We start from the raw sequence: 13,430 nt of genomic DNA, 5'->3' as shown, positions 1-13,430 counted from the left end.
GAGTAAAAAGTGGGCGGAGCGATCCGAACTAGACAGGTGCCCCGCCCATTCTGCGGGAATGTTTGCGCAAGGCTGCGCCGTAATTGGCTGGCGTCTCTGTCATTGATAGTTGGCCGGGCTCGCCCTCCCCTCGTTGTGGGCGGGTGTTTTTGAGTGACGCAGGCGGGCGGGGTCACGTGTTGTTTTCGCCGTGCCGCTCTCCCTCCCTCCCCCGCTTCTAGTCTGTCTGTGGTGAATGTTGTACGGCTAGAGGAGCCGCTGCCCCGTCCGGTGCGGGGATACGGAGCGTCTGGTCTCCCTGGTAGCCGCCATGCCCGCTGTCTAGTCCCGGCCGGCCGGTGTGTGACGCTGCTGTAACAGAGGCGCGCTGGTTAATTCATTCTGTAGCAGGGGAGAGCCGGCTTCCTTCACAGCCCAGCGGCGGCTCCCAGCCCTTCCATGGCGGGGGATGACAGAGGCAGCCGGGCGGCCATGAAGCTGCCGCCGCCGCCGTCTCCCCCTCAGCACGAGGAGCCGTCCTACCGGCGGCTGTCCGGCCCGGCGCTGTCCCAGGTGCAGGAGGAGCCGGCGGCGCCGGGAGAGGAGGACGTGCGGAAGCGCGGCTACCTGCGGAAGCAGAAGCACGGCCACAAGCGCTACTTCGTGCTGCGGACACACAGCCACCTGGGGCCCGCCCGCCTGGAGTACTACGACAACGAGAAGAAATTCCGGAGCGGCCAGCGGCCGGGAGCGCCCAAGAGGGTGATCTTCCTGTCCCAGTGCTTCACCGTCAGCCGCCGGGCCGACGCCAAGAACAAGCACCTGCTGGCGCTCTACACCAAGGACGAGTACTTCGCCATGGTGGCGGACAGCGAGCCGGAGCAGGACGCCTGGTACCGGGCCCTCAGCGAGCTGATCAGCGAGAACAAGCGCTCGTGCCTGGACACCGACGAGCTGGAGGACACGTACCCCGGGGGGCTGCGCGCCGGCCCGGTCTACAAGGAGGTCTGGCAGGTGAACGTGAAGCCGCGGGGCCTGGGCCAGAGCAAGAACCTGTCCGGCGTCTACCGGCTGTGCCTATCCAGCAAGGCGGTGCACCTGGTGAAGCTGAGCTCGGACGTGGCCTGCGTGCACCTGCTGCTCATGAACATCCGCCGCTGCGGACACTCCGAGAATTACTTCTTCATCGAGGTCGGCCGCTCGTCGTCCACCGGCGCCGGGGAGCTGTGGATGCAGGTGGACGACAGCGTGGTGGCTCAGAACATGCACGAGACCTTCCTGGAGACCATGAAGGCCCTGAAGGCTTACTCCGAATTCAGACCCAGGAGCAAGAGCCAGTCCTCCGGGAGCAACCCCATCTCCTTCATCACCACCAGGAGGTACCTGGGCAACCTGCCCCCCAGTCAGACTGGCCTGCAGCGGAGGTCCCGGACTGAGAGCGTGGCCGGCACCCCCCCTACCACTAAGAACAGTGCCTACAGGTTCCGGACCTCCAGCGAGGGCGAAGGCACCATGACCCGGCCGTTCAGGTCAGTCACTGGGAGCCTGATCCATCTGAACACCGCTAGGATAAACCTGGGGAAGCAGGAGGGCACAGGCAGGTACGTCAGAGCCCCTTTTAATTCTGGGTACCACTCCAGATCGGCATCCCTGCCAGTGTCCCACTTCCCAGCAGCAACCAGTCCTATAAGCGTGTGCTCCAGTAGTGGCCATGGTTCTGCATCTGAGCCCCAGAACAGACCTTCTAGCTCCTCCGTCTGTGGCTCCCCGAGTGATGGCGGCTTTATCTCATCTGATGAGTATGGCTCCAGCCCCGGTGACCTCAGGTACTTCAGGGTGAGAAGTAATACTCCCGACTCGCTGGGTAACACCCCGCCAATCCAGGAGGAAAATACCTTGAGTGACTACATGTCCATGAGTACGAGAAACCAATCTAATGGGAGGGATGATTATATGGAGGCTGACAAATGCATCCGAAAGAGAACCTACTCTTTAACGAAACCGAGCAATGCTGCACTACAACACCACAAGTCCCAGGCAGCAGTTTCCTTAGATGAAGACTCCGAGGAGATTAACAAGCAGTTTGCCTACTCTGAATCACCAAAGTCAAAAGACAGCAGTCATCCTGAGGATTACAGTAATGGTCTGGATTCAGTCTGTAACCAAAGTAGGAGTAAAGCCAAGGATGACGGCTACATGCCAATGATGCCTTCTATGCCCTATGACAGTGACTATTTGCCAATGGCCCCTAATAGTGTTTCTGCACCTAAACAAATAATTCCTCTGTGTCCTTCTCAGGTGGACTCTAAAGGGTACATGATGATGTTTCCAGTTGCCAGTTCACCAAATTCATTATCTGGAAGCCTCTCTAAAGGTAATCAAGAGAGGGTCCCCAATGGGGAATACATGGACATGTCTTGTAGGAACTCTTCATCTGGTAAACACACGAATGACTGTAATGTCAGTAATTCCCGGGGGTTCAGCTCTTACTTTTCTCTACCAAGAAGCTTTAAAAGTTCATCAAAGCCTGGCAGTGATCACAATGAGTATGTCCCCATGTCCTCACCTGGGAAACTCCTACACTTGGGCTTGGACAGTGCAACTGATGGAGATGCTAATGGAGAATCCAAGATTGACCTAAAATCTTCCATTAGTGTCCTGGATCAGCAGGTGAGGGCCCCGAGGCCAACCAAACTGACGCTGTCTATGAGAGGGAGCAATACAATACCAAGGATATTTGATCATTCTACCGAACCCACTAGTCCCGGTGAATACATCAATATCGACTTCAGTGACAAAGCAAGTAGTACTCCGTATTCCTTGTCTGCAGAGGGATCGCCATCTTCATTGGGCTCAAGCTGTGACCATAGACAATCCCCGTTATCTGACTACATGAGTGTAGATATCGATGTACAGTCCCCCAAAGCCACAACTGAGCTGACAAACTCTTTAACGGATATTTCATCCTATTCCCGCTCTGGCATTTCTAGAACTCAGCCCGGTGCAGAATACGCCAAGCTCCCGTGTGGTATGGCATGTGTCAGCGCCACCAATAATAGGAATGATGACTACACAACAATGACATTTAATATGGCAATGACCCCTCCAATGCCCTTCCCTAGTGAGGCAGAGAATGGTACGCAGCTGGGCAGCCCTTCTGCCATAGTGAACCGGTTATGCATTGGAGATGTCACCTCCTTTACTGGTGGCTTTCCTTCGGTTATTCACCCTGTGGCTGAGCCAGTAGTTGGTCCTAAGGTTATCCGTGCAGATGCTCAAGGACGGCGGAGGCACAGCTCAGAGACTTTCTCCTCTGCCAGCACTGTAACTACTACTTCCTCCTGCTTCACTGAAAGTGGCAAAAGGCATAGTTCTGCCTCTTTTGACAATGTTTGGCTGAAGCCTGATGAAAGCAGTTGTGATCAAGAGAAGATGATGTCCAGGCACTGCTCTACAGGTTTTCAGCATGGCTTAAACTACATTGCTCTAAGTATGCACGAAGGTGTCTGTGAGACGGCGTCCCCAGCCTGCAGCCAGCACCACAATGGCAGCAGAAATCTGGAAAGTGGAGCTTATGTGAGCATCGACTTCACCAGGTCGGACTGTCTGAAGTGCTCTACCTTCAGAAAAGGTTTGTAATGAACTTGTGTGCATTTATGAGACCCTTGGGTCATGTTCAGTATTTGGTCAGAATTTTACATGAGTATTTGTAAGCCAAAACCAGTAGTGGGTGATAATACAGAAGTGGTGACGTGTTTCTATTATACTTTTCCTCTGACTGTTCCTCTCCTGGTTTTGGCTTATACTGATGTAAAATGCTGAACGTGTGAACGTGGCCTTAACCTGTGTGTCCCCCTGCAGTATGGCTAACCATGTGATGCTGCTGCTGCGTGGACATGTTGTTTTAACAAGGATATAGCACTGTCTGTGAAATAACTGGGCAAAGGTTATTCATGCTGTATGGTGATTTCATTGTGTAACCTTTTATGTAACCTGTGTGTGAAAGGCAATACCCCTTTCAGAAAGTTCCAGTCCCCGGGGGCAGTTATAAAAAAACAAACTGTGATTTACTGACTATCCCCATGGTCATTGCTGAGACTCCCCTGTTGTGTCAGGTGTTTGCCGTTGGTGGCGGCGCTCACATCACGTTGACAGCGCTGCAGCCAATCACTGAGCTCAATGGCTCTGCCTGTGTGGACAGAGTGCCCTGCTCACAGCCGCTGAGCTCTGTGATTGACTGTCGATGTGATGTCAGACACCGGAAGCAGCAGCCGAGACTCAGCAGTGCATCTGGGTGCCTTAAGCACAGTTTAAGAAAAAATAAATCATTCTGCAGCCGAGAACTGTGATTTTCTGAAAAGGAGCAACACCTTTAATGACCTGTATCTCCATAGGATGCCATAAATGTAAAGGGAACCTGTCCTCAGATGTTCTCTACATAAACCGCATCCTTCAGTTTTTACATCTTTTTAAAGGGAATCTGTCAGTAGCATTAACCCTCCTAGGCCGTCTATATGTGCATGTAGGACATGGAAAGCTGAATATAATGACACCTGTTAAGATCTGTGGATGGGACACTGATCTCCCTGAGAATCTGCCTACAGAGATTATTTTATCGCAAAGGGGTCCTTACCAGTGAGAGACATGGAGAGCAGACGGTCAGCCATTACATGTCTCAAACTAGTAACTCTCCCTTTGAGATGAAATAATCTCTAAAGGCAGATTCTCTGGGACATCAGTGTCCATAGATCTTAAAAGATTATTTACATATTGAGAAAAATGTGGATTTCTCTGGAATAAAATATCGGATTGTATATATCAAGGTATCATTTATCTCAGCTTCCTATGACCTTCCCATATAGACGGCTTATAGGGGTTGATCCTACTGTCCTTTTAATAGCACTCCTGCAACCCTTCTATTAAAGCGCAGCTGCCCCGCATAATGCCTATTGTACCTGTGCCGTATGCTAATCTGTGCTGATCAGTCCTATAGGCACTTTAGGACCGTGCTCAGCACCTCCTTTATGCCAGCAATCACCACCTCACCTGTCTTGATTGACACTGTCGTCTCCTGTGTCGTCCACACAGCCTGTGCTGCTTGCTCAGGTCTTGTCCACTGCAGGCGTGACTGTAAAACGCGCTGTATTGCTGATACAAGTGATGTCGCCTACATCATTCAAGGCAGGAGAAGGGATTGTGAGCCCAGTCCGGAGACTACAATCGGACCACTCATCGCTGATTACCATATGGTCAGGACAGTTAGAAAAGGCATTATTCTGGATGTACGGTGCAGCTGAGCTCTTATGGAAGGGTTAAAAAGGTCTAAAAGTTGGCCGATTCAATTTAGAGAAAACTCGTGACAGTTTCCCTTTAGGAATAGTGATCAAGTACTATTTTTACTTTTAGATTTTGGTCCATGACAGCTTCTCTTAAGGATGCAGCTTTTTATGTTTTACTTGTGTGTCAAATATAAACCGCTGTATGGCCCCAATATATACCCAGATCTGTATGCATTACTTCCACATGTGTACATGTCTAACACTGCATGTGTGGTCACTGTCACACCCTCATCCTTTGCATCCACATTCCCCTAGACGAGCACTTAGAGACTGTGTGTAATTTAGCGCAGACAATTTTTTTTGTGCATTTTGAGTTTTCCTTGAATGTCTGTGGTATGTTGCTGTGAAATAATTGTGAATGAAAGCCTGGTACTGTTTCCTTAAGTTTATTCAGCTTTCAGGGTCTGTGCACATGTTGTTTGCTGAGGTTTTGTTGCATTTTTTTATATGCAGTTTTGGACACAAAAACTGAAGCATGTCCTGTTCCTAGCAAAGTGAGTGAGATTCCTGAAAGGGGTTGTCCACTACCATTTAAAATATGCCAAAGTGTTTTTATGATGAAAAGCAGCTTCTTTGTAATTACCTCCCTCTGCCTTTTCTGCCTGTGAACGGTGCTATCACTGGCCGCTCACAGGCAGCACGTGACCCCCGCTGACGTCCTGTCAATTGAGGCGCGACTCAGCGCTGGGGTCCCCGCGGTGGCTGCTGGGTTGTCGGCAGGGTTACCCCGCGCGTCACGCCCTGCATCCACCGTGCACTTTCCCAATGAATGGGGAGAGGCAGAGCGCGCGGTGGATGCCGAGTGTGACGCAGGGGAATAGCCCCGCCCACAACCCAGCAGCCACTGGTGGAACGCGGAAGATGGAGACCCCCGGCTGCAGCCTGGACTTGTGACGTCAGCGCTGGCTGCAGCCAGGGGTCACGTCATGCCTGTGAGCGGCCAGTGATAGCGCCTCTCACAGGCTGAAAAGGCAGAGGGAGGTAATTACAAAGAAGCTGCTTTTCATCATAAAAATGCTTTGGCATATTTTAAATAGTAGGGGACAACCCCGTGAAGCCTCAAACACTTGATTATTTTTTCCTTGCAGATTTGAAGCAGTTTTAGATCTGTTTATGTCAATTCTTTCTGCACTTTTTTTAACCCATTCTAATGACTGGGGAAAAACGCATTAAAAAAAAGCACATATTTTCCGCAGCTTTTTTCCTGCAAACTTGTGCAGATTCCCATATATTGTGTTTTTGTTTTTTTTAAATCTCATCTCCAAATGTAAGAACATAAGAGTTCAGTTCCGATGTTTCTGCGCTTTTCCTGGTATTTGTTAGCAAGAGTCCAGACGTAACCTCTGACACCAACCTGTGGTCACGTATTGAAAAGTCCCTTTAAATTAAGACGTGCTCAGTCGTCTCGACCTCTGCACCCTGCAGTCTTCAACTCAGCATAAGCGAACTCTGCCGCTCCTGACCCGGGCCGCCTGCGACTTGCCTTGTTCACACATGTGACAGCTGAACCTTTTTTTGAACACACTAATAGTTCAATAAACAAAATTCACAGCTTAAAGTGCTGCCCATTCCCACCATTCATGGTCTATAAGCTGTTGACAGGAGGACAGAAAGTCTGCACAGCTTTTTCTGTACTGACCACATCTGTCCACCAGATAGACAGGTCTTCCCACCTGTCATGAATGGCTCAGATGGGAGCACACTTTAAAGGAGAATTCCTGTTTCAGCAATTAAATGATTGAAGACTTAGGACTTTCCAATATACCTTCTTGGATCATCTAATCATGGTTGTCAAAATCTCAGCGTGCGGTCATTTAGCCAAAACCTGTTTACTGTAAAGAGACTAAAATCTGCCCCAGTGATTTGGTCCCGTGCACACCTCGCTGTATTTGTAGTCTGTCCTACTGTCACTGTTTCCTCGGCTTGTGGCCAGCAGCCTGCAGAGTAGTGTAGTTTCATTATATACGTATCTGCAGATGTGTGTGTTAGAGAGGCCTGTTGGTTCGCTGAGGATGTGCAGTTCTGAAGCCCGAAACATGAATTCATTAAGGCGAGGACTACGCAACGACCTGATGTCTTGTGTCAATTCTCTGTGGGCAGTGTGAATCAGACACACACGTTTACTCTGGAAACCCTGTTTCTGGAAAACCTACAGCAGCGGCTGGTTACTCGGAGAGTCATGGTGGTATGTCCTCGCGGGGATAGACCTCTGTTACTAGTGTCCTTGTCACCTTGTGCACCCCGGCCACAGTTTATTTTTTCTTTGACATGTAGGATCATTTTCAAGTAAAACATACATGACTAATAACTGAGCTGGTCTGTGATTTATGCTGCAGCAATCAGCTGACATGTTCCATTCAAGATTTAAATTGGATCTGTCCGATGTCCCAAACCTTCCCCACCACCACCATTACAATATAGAGCCCTATTCTAGCAGCCCCAGCATGTGTTTGATGTCCAAAAAAAGTACATCACTTCACCCAATGCACAGTCCAGTTTGGCTTTGTTTCATTATAGAAACAGAAAAATGAGACTTCTGCAATAAATAGTCATTCTTATAATGGAGGTAAAAGGAGCCAGACGGCCCCCAGTGACTATAATTGGGTCCTTTTTTGGATTTATGTTTTGGTGTTTGTCATTGTAACAGAAAAAAGTACAGCACGCTACACCTTTTCTTTCCATAAAAATGCCAGAAATTGTGACAAATAGCTTTTTAGTGGAGCAATGAGTGGAGGAAGGGGCCTTACAATAAGTGGAGGAGGGGGCCTAGTCTAATGTTTGTACAATAAATTCTAATTTAAAAAATTTGTCCCCAACATAATCCCTCCATATCTGAGGACAACAGCTTTTACCAGGGTGGTGCTCATCCTGCCTGTGACTAGTCTTGTCCATGTGGGTTCCTCTTCCTGAGCCTTGCTGAGTTCAGTGACACTGACAGACCCTTTTAATCTCTTAACCCCTTCTCTGCCAGGTGATTTTCTGTTTTTGTGCAATTTTTTTTTCTTCCCCTTTTATTTACCAGCAGATGCTGTGTTAATCTGCAGGTAAGGAGTGTTGCAATGCTGCCCAGGCGCCTTACTGAAAATACGACTAAAGGGAGAAAATGAACTTATTTTCCCCTGGGAGCAGCTGGCTTTCAGTCATGCAGGCGCACCCAGAACGATTACAGGTACTGCTCCGTACACTGGAAGCAGCGGCTATGAGCACCACCCCGGCACTTTGACAGCCAACTCTGAAAAAGTCGGTGATTCAAATTTTCATTTATATATAATCATAAACTTTATTGATAGTCCTTTAAAGAGTACTTGAACCTTTTGATTACCACAGTACTGCAGAAAAATGATGGTCTCCTATGAAGCCCAACTTCTGGCTGAGCTTTCCAGGAGTGCCAAGGTACCAGCCCAGAGGGCATGCAGAGGGTTCCCGGCTGCCATGAGGAACCATTGGCACTGTGTGTATTGTGTGGGGGCCGATGGCTGCCTGAGACGGCACAACACTTGGACTTCGAGCCTTAAATGCCGCTGTCAGACGGTGTTACACGCAGGTGATTGCTGGATAAGGTAGCATCCACCGTATCTGGATGTCTGCATTGACTTAGAGCTGTGAACCTCCCTTGATACATGCAGATTCCCTGATTACTACCACAGAGTTGCAGATTAAACATTAAATCTGTCATGTTGAGAATGTTCCCTGATCTGCAGGCAGGATGTTATAGAGCAAGAGGAGCTAATCTGATTGATTGCACATTTTTTGGGGAAAAGTTTCAGCAAAACTTGCATTTTATTCATTAAAATCCCTGATGTTTGTATGGATATGAGTCCAGTGGGCGGTCCTTCTAGTGATTGACAGTCTTTCCTGTATGAGTATATGCAGAGATAACTGTCAATCACTAGTAGGGCATCCCACTGGACTCCTATGTATACAGACACCAGCAATTTCAATGGGTAAAATACAAATTATACTGAATCTTAATATAATATATTCATAAAGGTACGGATTCTCCTTATCTGAAACGGAGCTTCTCACAGCTATAGCAACAAATGTCAGATTATTGCTACCTGCAGCTGCCACTAGTGGGTGATCAGTGGCTCTTGCAGGAAGCCGCCACGATTTCTGGGCATTTGTGCCATTCGCGGCTGTGGTTTCCTGTCCCCCTCCTGGTGTATACACCTCAGTTTGTATCCAGATCTTGTGGTGTTCTTGTGACTTTCTGCAGCATTTTGGGCACCACAACAAACCTCGGCTGTGCTTCTTCCACAGTGGGATTTCTCCTCCGCTTGTATGAGTGCATGGTGAGCCCCTGTAATGTATTCCGGTAGATCCTGACTGAGCAGACAGCACAGCACGTCATCAGGTTTCCTCGGAATAGATCTGGATTTCTGAGAACGTTGTCACAGCGGACGGAGTGTTACACAGAGATAATAAGGTCTAAACGTTGTATGGACGTCTCAAGTTATTTTTAAGGTTTTGTTCTTGACAATCGTTGAGTTAGATTTCTTGTAAGCAGAGGCATTTCCATTCCAACGCGAACGGTGAAAATCCTGTATATTACTGCATAACCTTGCCAGCTGCAAGTGAGCGCGGGAACACTTGGAGCTTTGTACATTTTGTACACTTTCATTGTTCGGCATTAATTGACTTTTTATTTGTATTTTATTTTCCGCAGACTGAGTGCATTACCATGGAAACCTCGCAGATTGTCACTCCAGCCGTTCTGCTGGGAATCCAGGCTAAGGTGACTCGGAGGCAGAATACAGATATACCACGCGTGAAGCCGGCTTGGATTTCATATGGACACGTACCTGCTTTTCCCACACAGATTAAATGTACAGCCATTTAAAGCTTGTATTCATGTGTTGGCAAAAGGAAGCTTATTTTTTTTATTTATATATTTTTTTTCCAACTTATTTTTGTGAAGAGGGGGAGGGGAAGCAGCTTTCTCATGGCACTTTTTTTTAGATTTGCATACGAGACTGCTGCATTTTCAAGAAGTGGCTCTGACTTGTAAAATGTTTCAGATCTGGCTTCCACGTTGCACTTTTGGTGCCATTTTACATCGCAGATTTACTCTTATGTATTTAATGAAAAGTGCTGCTGTAGCACTCGGGAGAATTTAGACCTGTACTTTAAGAAAATTTACCCTCAGTGGGGTATAAAGTTGCATAAGTCGGCTCGCTCGTCGATCCATACAAGATCTAATTTTCTGGTACAAAGGAAACTATGATATATGTAAAAAAAATATTTTGAGACTTTAATTTTATTTTTTTTTTTTAAGTCAAAGTCTATGTATTTTTACTTGATCTATAATATAAGATGCCTCCTTCATTGAACAAATATACATTTGACTATGGTACATGAAGTCTCACCCACCCACCTCCGCATCTCTCACTTTATACATCATTGTCCTTCTTATAAAGGGGCAATATTAATTTTATTTAGAATTAAGCGAAAGGTACAGTATTAATTTTTATTAAGATATTCTCTGGCACGTGCAAGGTAAATTACAGACAAGATGGTATTTTCTCCATTAATTTAATATATTTATTTTTTGTTGTATTGGCATTGTTTCTACTTTGTGTAAGAGAAGAGCAGGATCCGGGAGTGTGGGGTGCGACGGGCGGGGGTCCTGGAGCGTGGGGTGCGACGGGCGGGGGTCCTGGAGCGTGGGGTGCGACGGGCGGGGGTCCTGGAGCGTGGGGTACGTCAATGATCACACTGGTGGATGCAGTGTCTCTTCTAGAGTTTGACATGAGTGTATTGCATAATTTTGACTATTTTAATAACTTTTGTTATAATTGATATCTTTCCCACAAATGGACCCTATATAGTTTGTGCTTAGAGGTTGTCCACTACTTTATCATTGATGACCTATTCTTAGGATAGTTCTTCAGTGTCTGATAGGTCTGGGTCTGACCCCTGCCAATCAGCCGTTATCGGTGAGGAGTTCCAGCCGGCGGCCGAAGCCAATTATGGAATTTCTCCGTCTTCTGATCTTATTGATCAAATCAATAGGAGACAGATGTGCAGTACCCTCCCGTGGCCACGATCAGAAGACAGAGCAGCTTCGCAAGTGAGCAGTTTCCACCACTGAGAACCAGTGATTGGCAGAGGTGTCGGACCCCGACCTAAGGATAGGTCCTCAATCGTAAAGCCGTGGACAACCTCTTTTAAGTTTGTTTCAGAACCTCAACACTGTGAATACCGTGGGCTAAAGCACAAACTTGTCTTAATAAAGTGTGTGTCTCTTTAAGAGGAATGTCAAAGTATATTAGAACTGTTTCTTGGGGAGGACAGTGAGCCTCAGACATGTATAGGTAGTCAAGTTAGGATCTAAAGACGTACCGCCAGTCCGTGAAACTGGCCTAAGATGACGTCATACTATTGAGGACCAGCTAGAAAGGGACTTATTTAATTAACTTTTTGGCTGTTGGTGTGAACATGTTTTGTGGTAAGAATCCAAGGTTCGCTCCCTCCATCTCACCACTTCTCTAACTTTTTCACTTATGTTCAGAATCTTTTACAATCCAACAGTTTGCCATATATAAAGGTGCCGAATTCTATTCGGGAGAGTACAAGTATTCATCTTTCTAAAATTACATTTTTAATGTACCGAAATGATTACCAGGTCAGATGGGTAATGCCACACAACACTGGTGTCCTATGATTGATGCCATCGGCCCGTTTGTTTTTTCTTCTCCTTCCGACGTTTGCGATCTTGCGGCTGCCAGGTTAGATCTTATAATGGACGACCTCAACCTTAGTTCACTGTCAGTTACACAGGTACAGCATAAAATATGCAATCTTAGTTTACAAACAAAACTAATTTATTCAGTATTGTGCTGGAATAATGTAAAGCATATCACTAGATAATATCTTCCAGCTGTCGGTTTATGCTGCTGTATAGTATAAAATTTATCAATGATGGGAGAATTGTGTGTCCTGTAAATTTTATTTCATATTGGAAAGTTATTTTATCTGTACAAATGAATAAAACATGGTTGGTACTGTTTATTACATTTGTTGTTCTTCATTTTGTGTACGTTCTCCAGGCAGTTATTGTAATAGAACTATATGTAAATCAGGAGGGGCATTTTACCAACATATTTTTTTTGTGTATTTTGCAGAAACTTCCTCTTAATTCTAAAAGACTATTAAATTGCTTCCTGTTTATGTAAAATTCCGCTGACAGAATTGTGGCCGCATTTTTTTTTTTTATTAACAGTAAATGTCGTTGTATTTACTTCGAAGCTCAGACATTTCCCATACCATTCACAATATATAGGTATGTGGTGACCATAAATATCACTTGCCCAGCTAGTCAGATTAAGGGCTGTGTAAAGTGGTCTGAGATCGGATTGCAATGCACAGACTGGATCCCGACCTGAGCGTGACCGCTTCATGGTTTTCTTTGCTGTTGCCATGCTCTGGGTAGGGAGAGCCGCGGCGACCTCCATGCATTACCATCCCATCTTGGACTGATTTGCATGGATGTCTGCATCAGACCTTACAGTGATTTGTGCTGTGTTTTAAGGTGAAACTCATCAGTTCTGCTTGAGAAAAAGAAACCCACCAGATCCACAACACACTATTCTATATGTTGAAATATACAAAAGTTTAAAAAAAAAACAACCTGAAACCTGACCATTTCATCAGAGCATCTGATAGGTATGAGGTTCTCTCGCTTCTATTGGAAAATCTGCAGCTGATCCTTTTTATCAGGTTAGATAAGCGAAAGAGTCTGGCAGCAGTGTCCTCCTCCCTCCATGGGCGAATTTGGAAGAGACAGCTGCTGTTCCATATATATGAGTTTGGTAAAACTGGCCAAAGAAACATACGGTATACTGGGCATCAGAATACTTTGCTGTCTTTGGCTGAAAAAAGTTCTTGTGAAAGGGTATATTGAAAAAGTAAAAATTGTGCCTATTCATGAATATTTTCCCCCTTCCGGTTTCAGCCATTGTTGGGTCTCTCTGAACTTTGGACCCTCAGCGATCAAAATCTGACGTGTTACTGTGACTTGTAAAATTTTACACCGTTCAGTAGGCTGTGATGTCTACATGTATCGGCGGGTTATCTAATCGCCATCCATTTTTCATACATAAGTGTCATGCA

The 13,430-nt window shown here is 46.5% G+C and overlaps 1 protein-coding gene across 1 annotated transcript; it reads left to right on the top strand.

The window, feature by feature from the left end:
* Positions 1 to 182: 182 nt before the first annotated feature.
* Positions 183 to 12,332, top strand: IRS4 (insulin receptor substrate 4). Its single transcript, XM_073641117.1, has 2 exons — positions 183 to 3,610; positions 9,985 to 12,332. Exons 1-2 carry the CDS (start codon positions 439 to 441, stop codon positions 9,987 to 9,989), a joined length of 3,177 nt encoding a protein of 1,058 aa, XP_073497218.1. The 5' UTR covers positions 183 to 438; the 3' UTR covers positions 9,990 to 12,332.
* Positions 12,333 to 13,430: the final 1,098 nt, after the last annotated feature.

The sequence above is a fragment of the Phyllobates terribilis genome, unplaced genomic scaffold (assembly GCF_046119375.1).
Source record: "Phyllobates terribilis strain yellow unplaced genomic scaffold, ASM4611937v1 Scaffold_7__3_contigs__length_470593459, whole genome shotgun sequence".
NCBI lineage: Eukaryota > Metazoa > Chordata > Amphibia > Anura > Dendrobatidae > Phyllobates > Phyllobates terribilis.
Note: the sequence above shows the minus strand (reverse complement) of the source record. Positions and strands in the feature narration are given on the sequence as shown.